Here is a 21400-nt window from a genome sequence, read left to right on the forward strand (position 1 = left end):
AAAATATATCGGTAACAATGCGAGCGGGCCACTAAGCTGCTTTTTTTTTTTTTTTTTACTCCAATAACCGCTAAACAAAATTTTCTTCAAATGGTCATCTAAACTATAGTGCAAAATTCACGGTCTATGCTTGCAATATTTTGGACCAAGAGACAATTGTAACAATTTCATACAAATTTTTGAAAAGTTCATTACTCAACTAATACCGTCAATCAGGATCATGTCTAACATGTCCAATCCGATATACTCCATAAAATTCAATACGATTTAATATCTCAAAGATCCTAAGATGACATAATTTAGATATACTAGTCCAGTATCTTTTCGGACAAACAAAGACTAAACTTATTATAAGTTAATTCACCATTTCAAATATGCTCAGAATGGTATGTAGATTAAAAATGAAGTAGATGATCGTTACTGGGGCCATACAATCCCTCCCCATATGAAAACATCACAAAACACTGTCCATATTTCAAATTAAAAATATCTATGTTAGAAGTGTGTGGTTCACTTAGTATATTTATATAAATATAAATAATGCTTATATTGAAATCCATATCTTATTATATTAACTCAAATATAAGCTCTTGAACACAAATATAAATTCATAGAAATTTTTAAAGCAATAAAAATTATATTAACTCAAGGTATTACTACTGGCAAAATGGTACGAACATAAATATAATAATAAGAATATGCAATATCACAAAAATTAGAACAATATATATATACAAAAAAAATAAAATCAAAGATGATAAATAAAAACTCTGAAAATTATATCATTATACAATAAGAAATAGTAAAAAACAAATAAATAAGATGATACCTTGTGAAGAAGATGCTAGCGACACAATGCAGACAATGAACACACTTTCAAATTTTTTCAAAAATTTGATCGGAAATTGGGGATATAGAGAGAGGTGCGAGTTTTAAAGAAAGGATAAGTGAGATTCGGATTAATTCATGAATGATGAATTTATATGAAACTGATCAATCCAAAACACAAAAAAAAATAGAACAATGATTTTATCAATTTCTACCTTAATCTCTTCACCCACCAAATGTATCCTTCAAGCCAACAAACAAATAAAATAGAATGAATGGACAAAAAATTTAAAAACTCAATCACCAATATTGGCCGATATAAATATAGTAGTTTTCGAAACTCCTTCGAAGATTAGAATTTTTAATCACCATTTGACTTAGATTATTTTTTATTTTTATTTTTTTAAAAAACCTTATAATTTATAAAAAAAACATTTATAAGTTTGGGGACAGGATACACTACTTAATTTGGGCCAACATTAATAAAACCGTTGTCGCAAAAATCTGTTGATGACAGCCCAATGGATCTATAGGTATATTGGAATTGACGTTAATTGAGTTTTTCGACTTCCTTAAAAAAGAATTCAAATTTGGTATCGCAATGAAAATTGATACGTAACATATCAGAATATACATTATTACGGTAGAACCTTTGAAGCTGATTTGATATGATAAGAATAGAGTGAGAATTAAACGGATGAAGAATAACACAAAATAAAGTCTGAAAATGAATCTAATTTAATTGAAATTTTAATACTTAATTGTAGGAACCAAAACATAAAACAAAGCAATAGGAAAAAATCATGTCGATAATTTTCTTAAATTCTCTCAATTTTCTTGTAATCACAAGTGGATAACTATAGACCAAAATCAACTCTCTCTACTTTCTCTTCATACGGGCAATTTTTCTAATTCTCTCAACTTAATTGCTGACCAAAATCTTGAGTGGACTTAATCATTTGGGCTGTATTGACTGGGCTTGTGGCAAATTACTTTGTCGGTGCACAAATAGTATTCTTTCCGTCCCAAATCTATAATATTCATTTATTTTTTTTGCACAAAATTTGAGAAATATTAATATTATATCGAAATATAATAAAAATAAAAGTATAAACCTAAACTAACTTTATTTATATTGCATGATATAAAAATAATGACATTTGTGTAATATATTGTAAATTGAAAGAATATTTGTAATATTAAATAGATAATATTAATTACTAAAACAAATAAATAAATATTTTGTTATGAGATAAACCAAAATAAAACAATTGATAAATTATTAAGGGAGGTAGGAAGTATTTAAGTCCATTTGCATTGACTACTAGAAAAGACTTTTGGTTTTACTTTTTTATACATATTTATCTAAAAATAAAAGTAGGATTTGAAATTAAAAAATTGACTTTTTAGAACCAGTTTAAAACTTTGAAATTGAAATTACTGTTTTTACCTATGATAATAACAACTAATTCATATATTATACTTAAATTATAATTACTATACTAAAATTTAAAAATATAAATTTTTAATTATACTAGGTAAAAATTAGATTTGTTAAATATAATTTATAAAATAAATTGTAGATTACAATTAATTTAAAATTAAATTGTAATTTTATTTTTAATTTATATATTATACTTATTAAAGTTTTAAAATATAATTTGCCAAATTTAAAAATTATATATATTTTTTAATTATACTTTTAAAAATTTAAATATAATTAATAAAATTTTAAAAAATTATGAATATTTAATAGAAAAATGCATTTACATCATTACGACATTTTGAATAATTTTGACTGTTTAAAAATATTTTATTATATCTTATATTTTCCGAAAAATTTATATTATAAAAATTTATCTAAACGAAAAATAAATCATTTCTACTTTTGATTAACTTCAACTTCTACGTCTACTTTTGATTTTTTTTTTTCTTGAGGCAATCCAAAAATATCCTTCATGACATTACCAAAATGAAAACATTAAAAATATAGATAACTCTGGAACGATTAAATTTATAATTTTCAATAGCAGCTTTAATTATTTCATTTATATAAAAGTAATAATAGTGCATTACATAAATTAAAAATACCGTAGTGCAAATGTGACAACATTTGTCAAAATAAATTATATAAATATAAAGATATTTTTAATGCTAAATACAATGACTTAAAAAACAAATAATACCATTTTTATGGAACGGAGATAGTATTTTTTTTTATATATAAAAATATAAAATTTTACATAGTATATAAATTTAAAACAAACACAAAAGAAATAGAGCCAAAATATTATTCAAAAAGAAAAAAAGAAATCAATAATAAAGGATTTGTTCATATCAATTTCTACTTACAATTTGTATTATACTCAACCAATTACTCTCTAAAAAATATCAAATTCAACATCCATATTTTATACAGAATATTACATTCAATAATTATTCTTCGAAGATACCAAAATAAAAAAATTACAAAAATACCAGTTATCACGCCCCACGGTTCTTAGTCGACAACCATTTCGTAGTAAACAATTAATCCACGAGTTCGATCCCATCTCCGTCAAAATATACACAAGAAAACCAAATTTGTATAAAACCATAATCGCGAGGTAGTTGTTGTGTCGTTCGTGTACTCTATTCCTTTTATTTATTATTTCCCTTTTACAGACAACTTTTTTGCTCGATCGAGCCATTCACCATTTTGTCGAGTAGCATTTTGCAGCTCCTTTTCCTGTACTCTTCAAGTACGACCTAAACGCCGCCATTACCTCCTCGTACATCGGCCTCTTATAATCCACTGCCTGCAGAAGCTTGGTCCAAAAATTAAAATCAAAATCAAAATCAAAATCAAACAAAAAATTAAATTCAATTGAACAATACACTGTGTAATAACAAACAACATAATGTATTACTTATGACATCACATCTCTTGTATTAATATAATACAAATAAAGCGCATAAACTAACAACACAACATGTAATAACAAACAACACATTGTATTACTTCTTGCAGCATTAATATAATACAAACACAACACATAAATTAACAATATAATACAAATACAACACATAAATTAACAACACATGCTATAGTCACATACAATACACACAACGGTTGATTTTAACACATGACATACTTTTATACAACACACATATAATTCTAAACGAATAGCACATGTCTTTATTACACACAGTTGTGTGTAATAAAAACATGTATTGTTTGTATATATTATAGGTGCTAATTTAAAAATTTTGCACGGTAACCATTCCCAGAATTAAATAAACTAGTATAGTACCTGCTCGATTACTTCCCCGGGGGAAGCCCATTTCCATTCTGAGAACTCTCGATCAGTTTCGGCATTTGCTAGATTTATTTCCCTCTCATCGGCTCCGAGTCGCATCAGAAACCTATCCATGAATTATGAACATTATGGATAATAACAATCCTTAGTTGTCAATCTTGAATAGCGATGAATAGCCATAGAATCCTAAAATACTATTTCGGATAGCAAAGAGTACATTTGAAAAGTTAAAATGTACGCTAAAATATATGTATATATATAAATAATTACCGCGTAGATCTTATGGTATATTTCTAATTTGGGTGTTCTAAAATATTTACAACTATTTATACTTAGGTTTTTCCTATTTTACTTTTCTCAGTACAATTTATAAAACTATTATAAAGCAAAAGTAAAAGTAGAATGGTAAAAAAATATTCGTCCATCTCTAAAGCTTACATATTTTTATTTTCGTTTGTACAATTCAAATGTATATATTTTCCGTTTTAATAACCACAATCCCATCATAAATTATAATTTTTCTATTTTTACATTTATTACAATCATGTCATTACATACCACTACTTTTAGCAAAAATAATTTTATCTTAATATACTTGGATACTATTAAGTACTATTAAAATATTAATATTATTTAATCGACTTGCCAAAAGTAAATAACCACATTAAAAGTGGATGGAGAGAGTGTATACGAATGTGGGGAAATATTACATGTGAAAAAATCGTTTCACAACATCTTACACCTAATAAAATGAAATGTCAATACATAGATAGTTATATAAGTAAAAATAAATGAATTATTACTATGATAAATAGATAATCAAAGTTAATCAGATTTAAAATCTAACTAATCAATTTCCAAGTTTGGTAATTATTTTCAAAATTTCTATTATTCATCTATTTCTATACAAATACATTATTTACTTTCATAAAATTATGTCGCTGTTATTTTTTTTATCGTCCTCTAAACTTATACACAATTCATTTATAATAAACAATTTTATACGTCCACAATTGTATTACCATTACTTTAATAAATAAAAATTAATTTATACTATTTAAATCACTATTCAAACTAATAACTAAAATAAAAATAAAATAAAAAATCACCAACAAACACACATGAAATTCCTCCAAATTTTCGTTTTGTTGCTCACACAAAGAACTCATTCATTCGAGCTTCTCGGCAATTATTACCAAATAGTACTAACTGAAGGAGTTAAAGTATGTCCGAAGAAAAGATTAAGGCGAAAAACAGAAGTGTCAAAAAGATCGATGGATTGAAATAGACCAACACTAAAAGAAAGCAAATAATTGACATGATTATCGATTTAGATCAAAATATGAATATTTCTTACAACATTTGTGTACTAACCATTTTGTAGCTTGTCCATGCCATTCTCCTCGCCAAAGACGATTAACTTTTGCCTTGACAGCAGACGGGAATTCGTAGGTCAACCATCCCGGAACCTGACAATTCATTAGACCTCTTAAAGATCGACGACATAATTTATTCGAACATTCTTAAAAAATGCGAATGTCCGGACAGCTAAAACCAATGATAGTGTAATAGAATAAGGGTGGACCTCATCGATTATTTCGGCAGAGACAACTCCAGTTTCATCCTTGAGTTCTCGAACAGCGGCAGACCTCGGGTCTTCTCCTTCTTCGATACTTCCCTATCATAATGTGCACAACTATGTTGTAATAATGGAAAAAAAAAGTGCTACGTTCTTTTGAAATTTAATTTTAATTTTTTTTACTATACAATAATCGCGACTAAATTTGCATAGTCTCTAAGTGCCATTATACAATACTTTCTATTTATTATTATTTTAATTTTTTTTGACAATACGAAGAAAATGTTGTTTTACTATTTATTTATTTATTTATCATTTTAATTTTCTATTCCCTCCTCAAACATCAACCATCATTATTTTCATCACTGACCACAATTATCTCAACTTAAAATTAACAAAAAAAAAAGGATTTTTTTTCATAATTTTTTACTTTTATGTTTAGATATATTTAAAGTATTTCGAAATTGTAGATTTTTTTGAGAATAGTAAAAATTTTAATAGAACATATATGTTTGATGTTATATTACGATGTTTTGAATACTGAATAAATTTTTGATCTAATTTTTTAAATAAAAAAATAAAATTGCAACTCTGTTTAGATTAAATTTTGAAAATTTAACACTATTTCGATTTATTCAAAAATATCACATTAAATATTATTATTATTATTTTTAACAAAATACCATATCAAATATTAATATTTTATTATTCTTAAATTTTTCAAAATTCTAAAATTTCCAAAAATCTATTGTCCAAAACTGAGTTGAATAAGAAGAGAAATTTTAATGAACAAGAAGACATAAACGAAATTGTACAGGACTTATTTTTTAAACAAAAAATCACATTAGAGTATTATCTTCTAAAATATTAAAATTCAAAATACAAATGGATATATAAAAAAAAAAATTGATTTGAATTTAGTATTAAAATAATATTTAATGAAATGTTTGTAAGAAAAAAATATATATTTTTTCGAGGAACGCACAGAACAAATAGTAAAAAATTAAAAATTTTGGAATAAAGAAACACACCCCTAAATTTTTTATGATACGATCTTCAATATATATAATGCATATATATATTATTTTCTCACAAAAATTCAGCTTTCAATATAAAATATTACTAATTTTATGCATCGATACTATTATCTGTGTCGTCGCATATAAAAAAATATTTCAAATTAAAATATTAAAGAAACAAATCTAACTATTTTGTGAGTTTGGTTTTAAATATACAATTTATTTTTATTATTATTTTGGTAGAATATTATATTCAAATTACAGAAAAAAAAAAAAAAAGTGGGAATAAAATCCAAAACAAAAATTAAACTCCAAATTCCAAAATCCTCTATTCCCAACAGAAACTAGGCCAGTCAGGAGACAATTGTTTTCTTTTGTGAATTTTAGAACAAGTTTTTATTATTCAATCTTTTTTTTTTTCTTTTTCAAAAATATTAAATTAATCAATTTCTTCAATGTATTATATTAGAAATTTATTTTATATTTAATATAACAAATGAACGTTATTACATCACTCAACTATTAAATTCAAACCTCAATCCCACGGACAAACACACTTCATTTTCTTATTATAAAAAAGTAACTGTAAAATTTATAGGCATTCCAGAATAACAGTGATTAATTTACCTGAGGCATCTGCCATGCTCCAGGAACATTTAATCTCGATGCAACAAAAACCTGGGGATAAAAAAAAAAAATAATAGTAAAAAATTAAAAAGAAAAAAGAAAAATGTAATGAATCTAGTTCGCAATTGCAATTGCAAATTGAGGTAAAAAAAAAAGTTACCCAAATCAGACAGCTGTACTAATTTAGGGCAAAATTAACCTAAAAAAAAAAATTCTCCGAAACGATTTCGAAATAGAAGACGAATCAATCACACAGGCAAAAGAGGATACCGATAAAACGCACGATCTGTAGCAGCAGAACAATTATAAAAATTCAAAACTAAAAAGACATAAAAATAGAAATGAGTTTGAGCAGACACGAATTCATCGTATGGTATGGAGGTGTAAGAAGAAGGAATTTGCGTACCATGTTATCCTGGTTGAGGAGGCAGAGTCCGACGTTGGGGCGATATCCAGGGGGAAGACCTTCCATTGATAGACTATCTCTCACTGATGATGACCAGAGAGAGAGAAATTAGAGAAAGAAGTCAGAGCAAAGAGGAAACTGGGAAAGTGAGAGAGAGAGAAGAAAGGGAATTTATTTGTCCGAATTGAATAGATGAAATTAAATGAGTATGATATATCACTTTACCTTAGCGCAAAGTCAAACGGGTTCATAACCACTGTGCGCGCCTATGTAAGAATGACCTTACAATGACGTGGGAGGCCACCATATACAATTATACATATATATATATATAGAGAGAGAGAGAGAGAGATAGATCTATATATACATAAAATAATAAAAACAAATCTAATCGGCATCATATTGAATCTCTCCATTCGACATTAAATTTAATAAATAATCATCCGTCTTATATTTATCTATCAATTTATTTTGTTTCCGGAGTTTTAAAAGTATTAATATTATATTAGAACAAAGTAAAAATAAATGTAATGTTAAGTAGATAGTACAATTACTAAAATAAATAAAATGAATACTTTGTTATATGATATACCAAAATAGAAAAATAGATAAATTGTCAAGGGACAAGAGAGTAGATTATATTAAAAGTGGGTATAAAACAGATAATAAAAAACTAAAATATTTTTGTGATTATATTTGTGTAAAAAGTAACGCGGTAGATTCTAGGCTGATCTGACCAAATCAACATGGTGCTGCTTTTAGGGATGTCAACGGGGTGGGTTCGGGCCGGATAGAAAATATTAGGCCCTGAAATCCGTTCCGTTCCGCTTCAGCCTTGCCCCAGGACCCGCCCCGCCTTGAACCCATCGGGTTCGGGGCCAACCAGGAAAACTCATTTTTTTTAGGAAAATATAATAATAATAATAATAAATATTTTTTTTAACAATCGAATACTAAAAAAATAGCATTAAAAGCACAAAAAAAATATAATTATAAAAACAATCAAATATTGATCCATAAAAATAAGATAAAAGTACATAAATACAATTCAAATATAAAAATTCAAAACATCAAATAGTTAATTCTAACATTCTTCAATATCAAAGTCTTCATCTTCATCTAGCATTGCAGGAGGACAATTGTTTTTTTTATCTAACGGTCGATCCACTAGTACCTAATTAAAAAATATATATATACATATTATTATACTCCCTCTGTCCAGTTAGAAAGTATACATGTTTCTATTTTGGGACGTCCAATTACAAAGTAAACATTTCATTAAATACCTCACTTTTTCCACAAATACCCTTACTTTACATCACATCATTATTTTTACACCAAAAAGTAAGGGCAAAAATGACATTACACTACTTTCAACTACCCTCTATAATTAAAATACTATTATTCTTTAAACACCGCGCCAAAAGTAAATGTATACTTTGTGTGTGGACGGAGGGAGTATTATATTATACAAGTAAAAAAATTAAAATGTTAAAAATAAATACTTACTTGTAGCTTGATTCCATAATCAATGTCAAGTACACATTAATGCTTCCAAAGTAGATGGATTAAATCTACTACGATGAGGACTAACCAATTTTTCACTTGTACTAAATGTTGATTCAGAAGCAACTGTTGAAACAGAAATAGCCAACACATCTCATGCAATTTTTTGCAAAGTAGGATATCTCACTCCATTAGTTTTCACTAACTCAAAACATCAAAATTTGGAGTTCTTGGTAGCACATTTTCCTCCGAATATAAGTCCAATTCAGATGTTGATGACACTTTAGCAGAATAATTTGAACTAGAAGCAATATACTAATCATACAAAGCTAATGGATCACTCTTAAATGTATCACAAGTAGAATTATACGATGATGAATTCCACAAATCCAAACATTCAGAATGTCCAATACTTGAACATGTATCCCTAGATTGATAGTCATACAAGAGATCATAGCAATATTGTTGGATCTCCTCAATTTTTTCCCACCGATTATCACCATATATCAAGAGAAAATAGAATTTAACCAACTTCATTTTGTATCGAGGATCCAACACAACAACAACACCATTATAATATGATAACTATTTCAATATTTCTCATATTTCATCAATATTATTTTAGCAATGTCTTTAATCATCATATTTGAACTCTTCGCCCACTCATCTAATTTCAGCTTTGATATCACATATCTTTGGAAAGAAATAATTAGGTGTAGGACAAAGAGTGCTAGAAAACATTTCCGTGGCTTGATAAAAAAGTTTCAACTTTGCACAAATTTCTTTTGAATTCTTCCAATCTTCTTCACTGGGCACTCTATCATAATGTCTCTCTTGAAGTTTAACTCGTGGAAACACATCCTTATATAAAATAATTGTTTCTAGTATCAAATAAGTCGAGTTCCAATGAGTTTTACAATAAAAAACCAACTTTTTACCACAATAAATATGCAATTGGCGTGAAGCCTCCTTAAAATTTTCAACTATAGCAGGTGAAGCAATCCAATAAACAACACTATCTTGAATTGTTTCAATAGCATCATTTATTATTTTAAAACCGTCTTTCACAATCAAATTTAAAATATGAGCTGAACATCGCATATGTAGTATATTTCCATCCAAAATCAAATCTTTTCCAAAACATGACGGAATATAACATCATTGGTAGAACAATTGTCAATGGTAATTGTTGATAGCTTTCTATCAATATTCCAATTCAGTAGTGATTCCACAAGAACTTCAGACAATACTTTAGCCGTATGAGGAGTCGGAACATAAATAAACCTATAAAAATTAACAATTAATTAGTATTATGCATATAAATACATATAAAATTATAATTCAAAAATTAAAGTTACCTCAATATAAAACTTTGTAGAATCTATGAGTTATCAATAAAATGACCAGTGATTGCCATAAAACCTTTACTGTTGATTGATGTCCACATATCAGTAGTGATTGCAATCCGGCACTTAAGCTTATCCAATAATGAATAACGCTTAGCTTTTTCACTTTCATAAATTTTGAAAATATCATTCCTGAGAGTATTTTGTGAACTCATGTTGAAGGCAGGTTGAAGACTTGTAACAAATCTTCTAAATCCAATATAATCAACCATTGAAATTGGATAGTCATGTAGAATAACCATTATAGCAAGCTCACGTCTTGATTCATCTTGGCTAATGACAGACGTTCGTCACACGCTGCAAAATTTAAATATAATAAACCTACTTTTACAATTAAAATAACGTAGTATAGATGAAGTAGGGTCGTCTCATCAGGGAATTTAAAAGGTTTTACTTTCGATTGTTTAATTTATAAATATAATAAAATGGGGAATTTTGGAAGTAGGAAATAAAAATAAAATAACAAACTAAAAAATCTACGACTAAAAGATAAATTCAATAGAAATAAGTTTCCAGTCCATGAATGAAATTGACAACTTGGGAAGTGGATTTGATCATCGATAAATATTTAATTTTATTGGTTTCTAAAGAAATTAGTTATAGTTACCAACACGCGCCTATTAACCAACTCTTTATTAATTTCTCGACAGTCTAGCTACGCCCATCAACTGCTTCCCTAGTTAGACTAGAACCCTAGTGATGCCACAAAAAATTTACTAGCCTAACCGCCTTGCGAACTAGAAGAGCCTAACTCAATTTAACAATTACCTATGCGAAATTGTTTAAAATTGATTATGTGATTTTCTAATGGTGTCTGTCATTAGTTGCTACTTGAACCAAATTAAAACGCAATTATGGATGTCTAATTTAGTTTAACAATTAATCTTTAATCCAATTGAAATACCTGACCACAATACCCAACCAAATAAAAGATTATAACTCAAAGCAATCAGAAACAATAGAAATACTTTGAACCAAAGAAATATCAGAAATCAAAACAAGTCTAATCTCTCAAATCCATACCAAGTTGTTTTTCACTCATATACTAGAAAAGTGAACTACTCGCTAATCATAGGATGAAGAAAAAATGAAGCAAAGAGAAACATTACCTGAGAATGATGTTGGTAGGGGTAGAAGTCGAAATCTTCTTGAAAGAATCTTTCTCCTTCTTGCCCTTGCATGGTTTCTCTCTAGGACTGTTCCGCATGGTGTTCTCCTCGGCAAGTGGCATAAAGTGGCGCTTCCCCCTTTTTTCTTTCCTTTATATTTGCCCTAATTTTGTAAAAATTGGGCTTTGGACCTTTTTCTTCTCTTTTCCCTCTAATTCCATCAATTTTATTATTTTTCTCCTGCAAATCATAAATAAATAATATATACCCAAATCAGGTATAATCTAATCAAAATCAACCAAATATCGCAAATAATATAAATATTTAACGCATGCGATTTATGGCTATCAAATCTCCCCACACCTAGATCATGCTTGCCCTTAAGCATAAATTCGAAACAAGTCAAAAGAAATCGCATGCGACTCAATATGACAAGAAAATCTAATTCAACCAAATAAATCGGAAATTCAACATATCAAGCCAAGTCAACCTCAAAGGATAAAGTGTATGCGCACATGCTCTCTGAAAGAAATAAATGTGTATAATAAGCTGACGTTCAAGTAGTACGAAAAAAAATTATCCTATAGGCTTGAATGAAAATCAAATCCCTTGCTTAAGATACTCGAATCTAACATCAAGAATCAAAGGGACATTTTTATAAAGGTTGTAACAGGGCTGATGGTTAGGGGTAGAAAAAAGGATATGCGAAAGCTAAAATATGTTAGAAAAGAACACAATAAGAACACGATGCTAGCATGTGAAAAACAGTTCGACATAAACAATAAAACCCTTACTTTATTCACTACCCAAAATTTGATAACATAATTATATCAATAATACTTCATCAAGATTTAATTTTTTTATTATTTTTTCTGGGCCTTTTTTTTGCTCTTTGTTTTTTGGCCTTTTTTTTTAAAAAATATATATACGCCTTTCACTACCCGTTTTCATTGAAGCAAACACTTTTGAATGCGTTATTTATTTATACTCAAACTTCGTTTCTAACTAGTGCCGAACAAATAAGGTGCATCACACCGTGAACTTAAATTAATTATTTCTAACATAGGGTTAAAATCGGAGAAAGCTTAATATCAAAAGAAGGGTATGCAGCTAAAAGACGGTTTAATATAAGAAAAATAGGCTAAAAAGTCTCAAATGGGCTAACTGGGGGAAATATATTGTGTTGGGTGATAAAGAAAGGCTCAATGGTTACTTAATGCCCTTATCATTTTCAAAATGCAAGACTCGATAGTTGCAAGTTCAACATGCATATTCACTCAAGTTCTAGGTCATCTAATTGAATACTACAAATCAAACAAGAAAGAATTTCCAAAAGCTTGATAATATGTAGTTTATTTTCTAATGTAAGCTTTTTTGAATATATACTCAAATTATCACAAGGTTCAAATGTCAACCTGACTTAACATATTTCAAATCCAATGTCATCAATCATATCAGACTAACCTATCACTTAAACCACCTTTGACTCACTTCAGACAAATCTAAAAAACATGTGAAAGGCTAGCAAATCAGGCATCAAAAGTAGCACAAAATGAAAAATTTGCCCAAAATATTTGCATAACTCTCTCCCCACACCTAAAGCAAACATTGTCCTTAATGTAAAAAAAAGTAAAATAAGAGAGGAACTTTCCTGGAATCCGTAGGATTGGTGCGACTGTATGTTTTTGCTTTGGATTCCAAACTTCTTCAAGTTGATTGTGCGTCTCTTTTAGCCAACACCAAAATTGGTAGCTTAGGGAGAAAGAAGAAAAAAGACGGCGGCTTTTTTTTTTTTTTTTTCTTTCAAAATTCTCCAAGAAGTTCCCTACATAAAATAAAGAATCCAAATCAAATAGGCGATGTTTAAAAATTAAAAAAATAAAACAAAAACTAAAGAAAATAAAAGAAATAAAGCTAGAAAACTTGGGTTGTCTCCCAAGAAGCGCCTCTCTTTAACGTATTTGGCTAGACGCAGTTACCATGTTAACCATTAGGTAGAACTACTTTATACCGTCTTACCCACTTCAATTTTTGTTTTTTACTTCCATGTTTAAAACGATGATTACTCACAAAAAAATTCTTTGCAAGATTCACATTATCGTTTAAGTGAACAAGCTTCAATTGACTCAGATGCGGCTTTGATTTTATGTCCAGAATAGATTTCTCATGCAATCTCAAGACTCCCTGCATACTTTTGTCAATAATATTCACACTGCACAACACACTAGATTTTTCAAGGTATTTAATAGAATCAGAAATAATTAAATTGCACTTTCTCACCATCAAATTTCATAGAAAGTATACTTTGTTTCACATCAGTTTTAGTTTGTGCGGTGTACATAAATGGTCTACCTTGTAAAATCAGTGCAGGATTTGGAGAATCATAATAATGTATATCAAGCACATAAAAATCAATTGGAAAAATTAATTCGTTAACTTGCACTAGGACATCTTCAATCATTCTTTCAGGGTTAGCATTTGTCCTATCGGCTAATTGTATCATAATTCCAGTTTATTTTAAAGACCCAATGTTCAAAGACTTATAAATAGATTTAAGCATCACATTAATTGCAGCTCCTAAATCTAACATTGCTCGTTTAATCTCCAACTTACCTATCTTACAAGGAACCGAGAACATACCTGGATCTCTACATTTATGAGGAAGCTTACGTTGTAAAACGGCAGATACGCTCTCACCAATAATAATGCATTTGTCTCCATGTAGTCTATTCTTGTTCGCACAAAGATCCTTCAGAAATTTTGCATACTTCGGCACTTGCTTGATTGCATCTAGTAAGAGTATGTTCAATTCCACCTTTCGAAACATCTCCATCATCTTCTTATTTTTGTCATCCTTATTTGGTTTCACCAACCTGCAAGGAAACGGTGCAACATTAGTTTTAGTATTAGTAGGTGTATCAAAAGTTACATTGTTCAATGTTTCAGTGATGTCTTGCTCTATTTCTTTCTTAATGTCTTTCTCATTCTTGTCTTTTGGAACTCCAATCTTCGATACTTCTGAATCTTTTCCATTTTGTATAACAATCGAGCTCACATTCCTCGGATTGACGTCGGGTTGTGAGGGCAATCTACATTTTTCTTTTTACTTCATCTCGCACATCGCATTTGCTATTTGACTTACTTGTTCTTCCAAGTTTCTTATGCTATTCCAAGTTTCATGTTGAAATTGCAACATGTTAGACGCCATAGTTTTCATCAGATCCTCTAAGGAATTACTAGGAACCGTTTGAGGGGGTTGTGGAGGGTGGTTAAGTGTTGGGAATCCTCTCGAATGATCTCCAAATTTAGATTGTTGATTCATATACTTTAAGTTCGGCTGATCTTTCCATCCTAGATTGTAGGTATTCGAGTAGTGGTTGTATGCTCTTGGGATGAATCCTGCAGCACTGACATCTACTTTTTGACTTAAAGTAGGACAAATATCAGTAGGATGTTCCGAACTTGCACAGATCCTAAAAGCCTTAATTTGTGCCTTCCCTGAAACAAATTGTCGAACAAATGAAATCAGTTCAGTCAATTGTCGTTGAATAGAACTCACATCGCTTGCTTCTTTAACTGGTAATGCTTCTTTTTGTCCGAACTGTTGTGAGTTTATCACCATATTGTTCAGTAAGTCCCACGCCTCTCTAGGAGTTTTTCTCATCAAGGCCCCTCCACTTGCTGCGTCTATGATTCTCCTGTCGATGGAAGTTAAACCTTCATAGAAATATTGAATCAGTAATTGCACTGGGATTTGATGATGGGGACATCGAATAAGTAGAGCATTAAAGCGGTCATAATATTCAAATAAAGACTCCCCTGTATGTTGTGTCATTCTACATATCTCTTTCCTCATAATCGCAGCTCGTGAAGCGGGAAAGTACTTTTCTAAAAATTTTCTCTTCATGTCAGCCATGTAGTGATGTTTTCGGCAGATAGATTGAATAGCCAATCTTTTGCAGCGTCTTTCAGTGAGAAGGGAAAAGCATGAAGCTTGATTTGATTTTTTGTTACTTCTTGTGGCTTCATACTTGTGCAAACGACATCAAATTCTTGAAGATGCTTATGTGGCTCTTCTCCTGACAACCCATGAAAAAAAGGCAACAAGTGTATTAGGCCTGATTTTAATTCAAAAGCACTGTTACCTTCTACTGTCGGGTATGCTATGTACAGATGCTGCTAAGTCAAGTTAGGAGCTACCAGCTCCCTCAGTGTCCTTTGATCCATCTCTTCTTCTAGCTCTAACTCGTCAAAACTCAAATCGCTAGATAATTCTAAAGTTAAATCTTTTTGGCGATGCTCCATAGTTTCTTTTCTTAATCAACACGCAGTCTTCTCAATTTCGGGATTGAAACTCAAGATTCATGTGCGATCAGATCTCGACATAAACTAGAAAAACTCAGATTTTCAAAAATAATATAAAACAACCAAAGATAAATTAAACCAATTGGAATTCCCTGGCAACAGCGCAAAAATTTGACAGGCGTTCTTCACACACAACAAAATTTAAATATAATAAACCTACTTCTGCAATAAAAATAACGTAGTATAGATGAAGTAGGGTCGTCTCCTTAGGAAATTAAAAAGGTTTTACATTCAATTGTTTAATTTATAAATATAATAAAAGGGGGAATTTTGGAAGTAGGAAATAAAAATAAAATAACAAACTAAAAACTCTACGACTAAAAAATAAATTCAATAAAAATAAGTTTCCAGTCTATGAATGAAATTGACAACTTGAGTAGTGGATTTGATCATCGATAAATATTTAATTTTATTGGTTTCTAAATAAATTAGTTATAGTTACCGACACGCGCCTAATAACCAACTCTTCCTTAATTTCTCGACAGTTTAGGTACGTCCGTCAACTGCTTTCCTAGTTAGACTAGATTCCTAGTGACGCCAAAAAGAATTTACTAGCCTAACCGCCTTGCGAACTAGAAGAGACTAACTCAATTTAACAATTACCTATTCGAAATTGTTTAAAATTGATTATGTGATTTCCTAATGGTGTCTGCCATTAGTTGCTACTTGAACCAAATTAAAACGCAATTACGGATGCCTAAGTTAGTTTAGCAATTAATCCTTAATCCAATTGAAATACCTTACCACAATACCCAACCCAAAAAAGATTATAACTCAAAGAAATCAGAAATAACATAAATACTTATAACCAAAGAAATATCATAAATCAAAACAAGTTTAATATCCCAAATTCATATCAAGTTGTTTTTCACTCATAGACTAAAAAAGTGAATTACTCGCTAATCATAGGAGGAAAAAAAAAGGAAACAAAGAGAAACATCGCCTGAGAATGATGTTGGTATGGGTAGAACTCGTAATCTTCTTGGAAGAATCTTTCTCCCTCTTGCCCTTGCACGGTTTTTCCCTGGGACTAGTCTGCACGGTGTTCTCCTCGGCAAGTAGCATAAAGTGGCGCCTCCCCTTTCTTTCTTTCCTTTATATTTGCCCTAATTTTGTAACAATTGGGCTTTGAACCTTTTTGTACTCTTTTCCCTCTAATTCTATCAATTTTATTATTTTTCTCCTGCAAATCATAAATAAATAATATATACCCAAATCAGGTAGAATCTAATCAAAATTAACCAAATATCGCAAATAATATTAATATTTAACAAATGCGATTTATGGCTATTAGCTAAACATGTGATTTTGAAGATTGTTAGTTCCATGAATATTTAACACATGCGATTTATGGCTATCAACTAATATTTTGAAGATTGAGAAATGCTTGTTGGATATCATCTTTCTTGGTCTTTTCGTACAAGACATTTCATAATGTTTATGCAAATGATCGGTCCCGTAATCACTTGGTGCTTTCAAACGAACTTGTCAATACTTGCACTCGGCATATGTCATATTATCTACTTTAATCATTTTGAATTGATTCCAATACTCAGACGTTCTTTTTCTTTTGCTGCTACTTTCATCTATATCCAAAGTTTCAATCGCATTTGCAAGATTATTTGCATCAAAATCTGAAATCTCTACCGATAGTATAGAATTATCTGTTTCTTCAAATTCCATCAGCAATTGTATAAAAATAATAAATAAAAAATTATATCTTAATAATTAAAATTCAGAATTAATACTTTCATATAAAAAAGTGTAATATTGCAATACTAAGTATAACCTAGTTTCTGTTAATAGTATAAAAAAGTAGGAAAAATACAAATTTTTGCTATTGTAGAACATGTGATTATTAGATATACGAGGTTAATGATTTAATTCTTCATTTTGTATGACTAGTTTGCTACGTATTTTTCATTTATCTTTTAATAGTTTGTTATATAAGATGTACCTGCTATAATTTTGTCTTGTCTGCTTAATTTATTTTGTTTATTTAATCAATGACATATGCTATTTTATTAGTTGAATAATCAGTTTTCTACTAATTGTTGTAAGATCGTGGAGCAAACTAACCAAAAATCATAACTATAAATCAAAATATTCAGATATATATGTTGTAAGTAATAACCAATATGTACTTACCACAACACAGAAAAAAGAAACTCATAGCTGACAGCGGTGGTGCAAGCGGCCGGTGGTGGCATAGTGGCGCTGGCGGCAGACGAGTGGATGAGGATGGCATACGGCAATAGTCGCGGTTAAAGAAACGGAAAGAGAAATTAGAGATTTAGAGTTGGAGGCAGGCGACTAATTGAGTTATATATTTAAAATTATATAAATAAATAAATAATATATTTTGATTATATAAATATATATGTATTAGTTATAATAATTTTAAAAAAATTACTAGGAGCACACGACTAATTGAGTTTTATATTTAAAATTATCTAAATAAATAAATAATATATTTTTATTATATAAATATACATATATTAGTTATAATAATTTAAAACTCGCCCCGAATCCGGCCAGATTTAAAATTTAAAATCCACAATACGCCACGAAACATATTATTTAGACCCGAACCCGCCTCATTAAGAACGGGTTCGGGGCTAACCCGCCCCATTTGATATCCCTAGTTGTTTTGATCCGGTCAGTATAAGTGACCTACATATGTTTATACAGCGTTCTAAGATGACATACACTACAAGAAAAAATCATTTTTGTAACAAAACTTTTTTGTCTCTAAATCTACTGTTTCCGTTACTAATGACATTAGAGACGGAATTAGAAATGGAATTACGTTAGCTACGTGAACTTTAAGGACGAAATTCTGTTACAAATTAGATTATTTTTTTGTAGTGATATGTTGATTTATAATATAATATATGTAGTATTATAAATACGTTGAAATATGTATAAATATAGTCTGGTCATTCATATAACAACATGCTGACTTGACCGGATTACCAACTATCCATGCCCAAAAAATAATGATATTTATGTAACAATAATTAAAAAAAATAGAGATATTTTATAGTGATATAATTATTTATTAAAATGAGATTATTATTTGCAAACGGACGAAAAAAAAAAAAATATGACTATTGTTTTGGGACAAATGGGGTATTTTCTTTCTTCGAGTCGTATCTAATTATTTTATTTCTTTTTATGTCCAATTCCAATGTATCTGTTTTATTATTTTTTTTTGTAAAAATACTTTTTATTTTAATAAAAGACAAAATTGATCATAATTCTCATGTGGTTTAAAAACTATCATAAATTCTATTTATTTTGAAAATTGCATGACGTTCCCTTATATTTTAAAAAAGTTGCACGAAACCCTTTTTAATATTTTTTGTGTGATGAAAAGATGATTTTCTATCTATAATTTTTACATAGAAGCCAATTTTTATGCAATATTTTTTAAAGTATAAAGGGACGTCATGTAATTTTTAAAGTATTAGAGGAATTTACGCTAAATTTTGAAATTATAGGAGAGTTATGGATAATTTTTCCTAATAAAAAATACCCACACACTTTACATATTATTATAAACAATGACGTAAACAAGTTTAAGGGACAAAAAATGATAAAGATGATACCTTGAATTGGTACAAAAGTAATACTACTTCCGTCCGGTTCTAAGGGTCTCATTTACTTTTTGCGTATTCATATTTGAATATTAATTACTATATGAAAACGTAGTACAAATCAAGGGAAAATCACAAAATTAGTTCTATTAGTGTCTTATAATATTATAATGATATTTGTGCAAAAAATTATATAAATATAAGAATATTTTTAATGTTAATTACAATTACGCAAAAGGTAAATGAAACCCTTAGAACCGGACGGAGGGAGTACATAGTAAAATTACTCTTTATGACTCACTCAAAAGTCTTTTGAATTTTTATAATAGATTAAAAGATAATGATATATTTGTTTGCCAATATTATGTATTTTTTTACCGTTTAATAAATTTATGTACAATTCATTTATAATAAACCATTTTATTACCTTTACATCAATACATAGTAATAATCAATTTTTTTTATTATTATTTTTTAATTTTATTACCCTGCTTTAATAGTATTAAAATATTATTTTACAGTTTTCATGCCAATTAAACCTATATAATTTTAATGGACGAAATAAGCAACATTTTATTGGTTAATACAAGTATTTAAAATATATTTGATATTAATATTTGATTATTTTTATTAAAATAAAAAATATATATTTTATTTAAGAAAATAGACAAAAATGATAATAATAGCACTTTCAGCGGAGACGAGAAATAACAATTTATATAGTACATGTTGGATAGATTTTTAGTTTCGTGTGTTTATTTTATATATGTGCTAGCTAGATAGATATTTTTTTATGTGTCGACATTAATTGTAATATGTGCGGAGTGAACTCTTGTTATATATTGTGTGTTTATATAATAATCCCTTCGGCTATGTCTAAAATAAATTATCATACTACCATAAAAATTTTCATATTTTTTTATTATTTTATAAATATGATTATTTTAAATTTAAATTAAAATACATATAAACAAGGAGAAACATATAATTTAACTTTCTTACAAGGGATGATGCGGTGATGGACTCGTGATCGTAGGTCATATATTTAAACTTTCGATATCTCCGAGTCTTGACTGACACATATGGTTCGTTGACTTGCCTTGTCGAACCTAATTTGAAGATCATTAGGTTCGATCGAAAAATTTATTCGAATTGCAAATTCCTACGTTATAAAAAATATATATTAATATTCGTTAAATGTCCTAATAAAATACTCTCTCCGTCCCATGTAATATGAGCATATTACTGTAGATTCGAAATTTTAGGTAAAGTGTAATTAATAAGTAATTAAGAAGTATATTAGTCAAAATAATTATTATATAGTAAAAATAATTGCAAATTAAGATTAATACAAGTAAATAGTTTAATTAAAAAAATTATAAAATTTAAACTTTAAAATGAGATTAAAGTGTATAATTATATTTTCAAAAGAAATAACAAATTACGTGGGTCATACAAAAATAAAAAATAAGAATAAATTATTGGGACGGAGATATATATATATATATTATATCCAATTGATTTTGGAATGAGAAAATATTAATATATACTCTGTTGATTCATATTTCATTATATTATTATATATATTTTGTGAATTATAATTAGTCAATCAGGTAACAACAATCATATATATTTACACAGTGCCAACGGCTATGTC

The 21400-nt window shown here is 28.7% G+C and overlaps 3 protein-coding genes and 1 non-coding gene across 5 annotated transcripts; 1 reads left to right on the forward strand and 3 right to left on the reverse strand.

The window, feature by feature from the left end:
• Positions 1-3217: 3217 nt before the first annotated feature.
• On the reverse strand, positions 3218-7941 carry LOC127261625 (nudix hydrolase 25). Of its 2 annotated transcripts, none has more exons than XM_051289906.1 (6): positions 7759-7941; positions 7353-7403; positions 5713-5805; positions 5502-5596; positions 4122-4233; positions 3218-3626 (listed from the first exon to the last, which is right to left on the reverse strand). In XM_051289906.1, the coding sequence occupies exons 1-6, from the start codon at positions 7822-7824 to the stop codon at positions 3519-3521; spliced, it is 525 nt and encodes a 174-aa protein (XP_051145863.1). In that variant the 5' UTR covers positions 7825-7941; the 3' UTR covers positions 3218-3518. The 2 variants fall into 2 exon arrangements, with proteins under 2 accessions (XP_051145863.1, XP_051145862.1); XM_051289905.1 differs by having other exon boundaries at positions 3218-3635.
• A 2704-nt stretch (positions 7942-10645) lies between these two features.
• On the reverse strand, positions 10646-11901 carry LOC127261680 (zinc finger BED domain-containing protein DAYSLEEPER-like). Its single transcript, XM_051289976.1, has 2 exons — positions 11780-11901; positions 10646-10943 (listed from the first exon to the last, which is right to left on the reverse strand). The coding sequence occupies exons 1-2, from the start codon at positions 11899-11901 to the stop codon at positions 10646-10648; spliced, it is 420 nt and encodes a 139-aa protein (XP_051145933.1).
• A 1792-nt stretch (positions 11902-13693) lies between these two features.
• LOC127261681 (uncharacterized) lies at positions 13694-16084 on the reverse strand. Its single transcript, XM_051289977.1, has 7 exons — positions 15980-16084; positions 15821-15858; positions 14974-15477; positions 14420-14868; positions 14217-14269; positions 13850-13963; positions 13694-13744 (listed from the first exon to the last, which is right to left on the reverse strand). The coding sequence occupies exons 1-7, from the start codon at positions 16082-16084 to the stop codon at positions 13694-13696; spliced, it is 1314 nt and encodes a 437-aa protein (XP_051145934.1).
• Positions 15532-15638, forward strand: LOC127261937 (small nucleolar RNA R71). The gene has a single exon (XR_007841030.1). It is a non-coding gene; the product is annotated as a small nucleolar RNA R71 (small nucleolar RNA).
• Positions 16085-21400: the final 5316 nt, after the last annotated feature.

Source organism: Andrographis paniculata, unplaced genomic scaffold, assembly GCF_009805555.1.
Source record: "Andrographis paniculata isolate CXL003 unplaced genomic scaffold, ASM980555v1 Contig64END, whole genome shotgun sequence".
NCBI classification, from domain to species: domain Eukaryota; kingdom Viridiplantae; phylum Streptophyta; class Magnoliopsida; order Lamiales; family Acanthaceae; genus Andrographis; species Andrographis paniculata.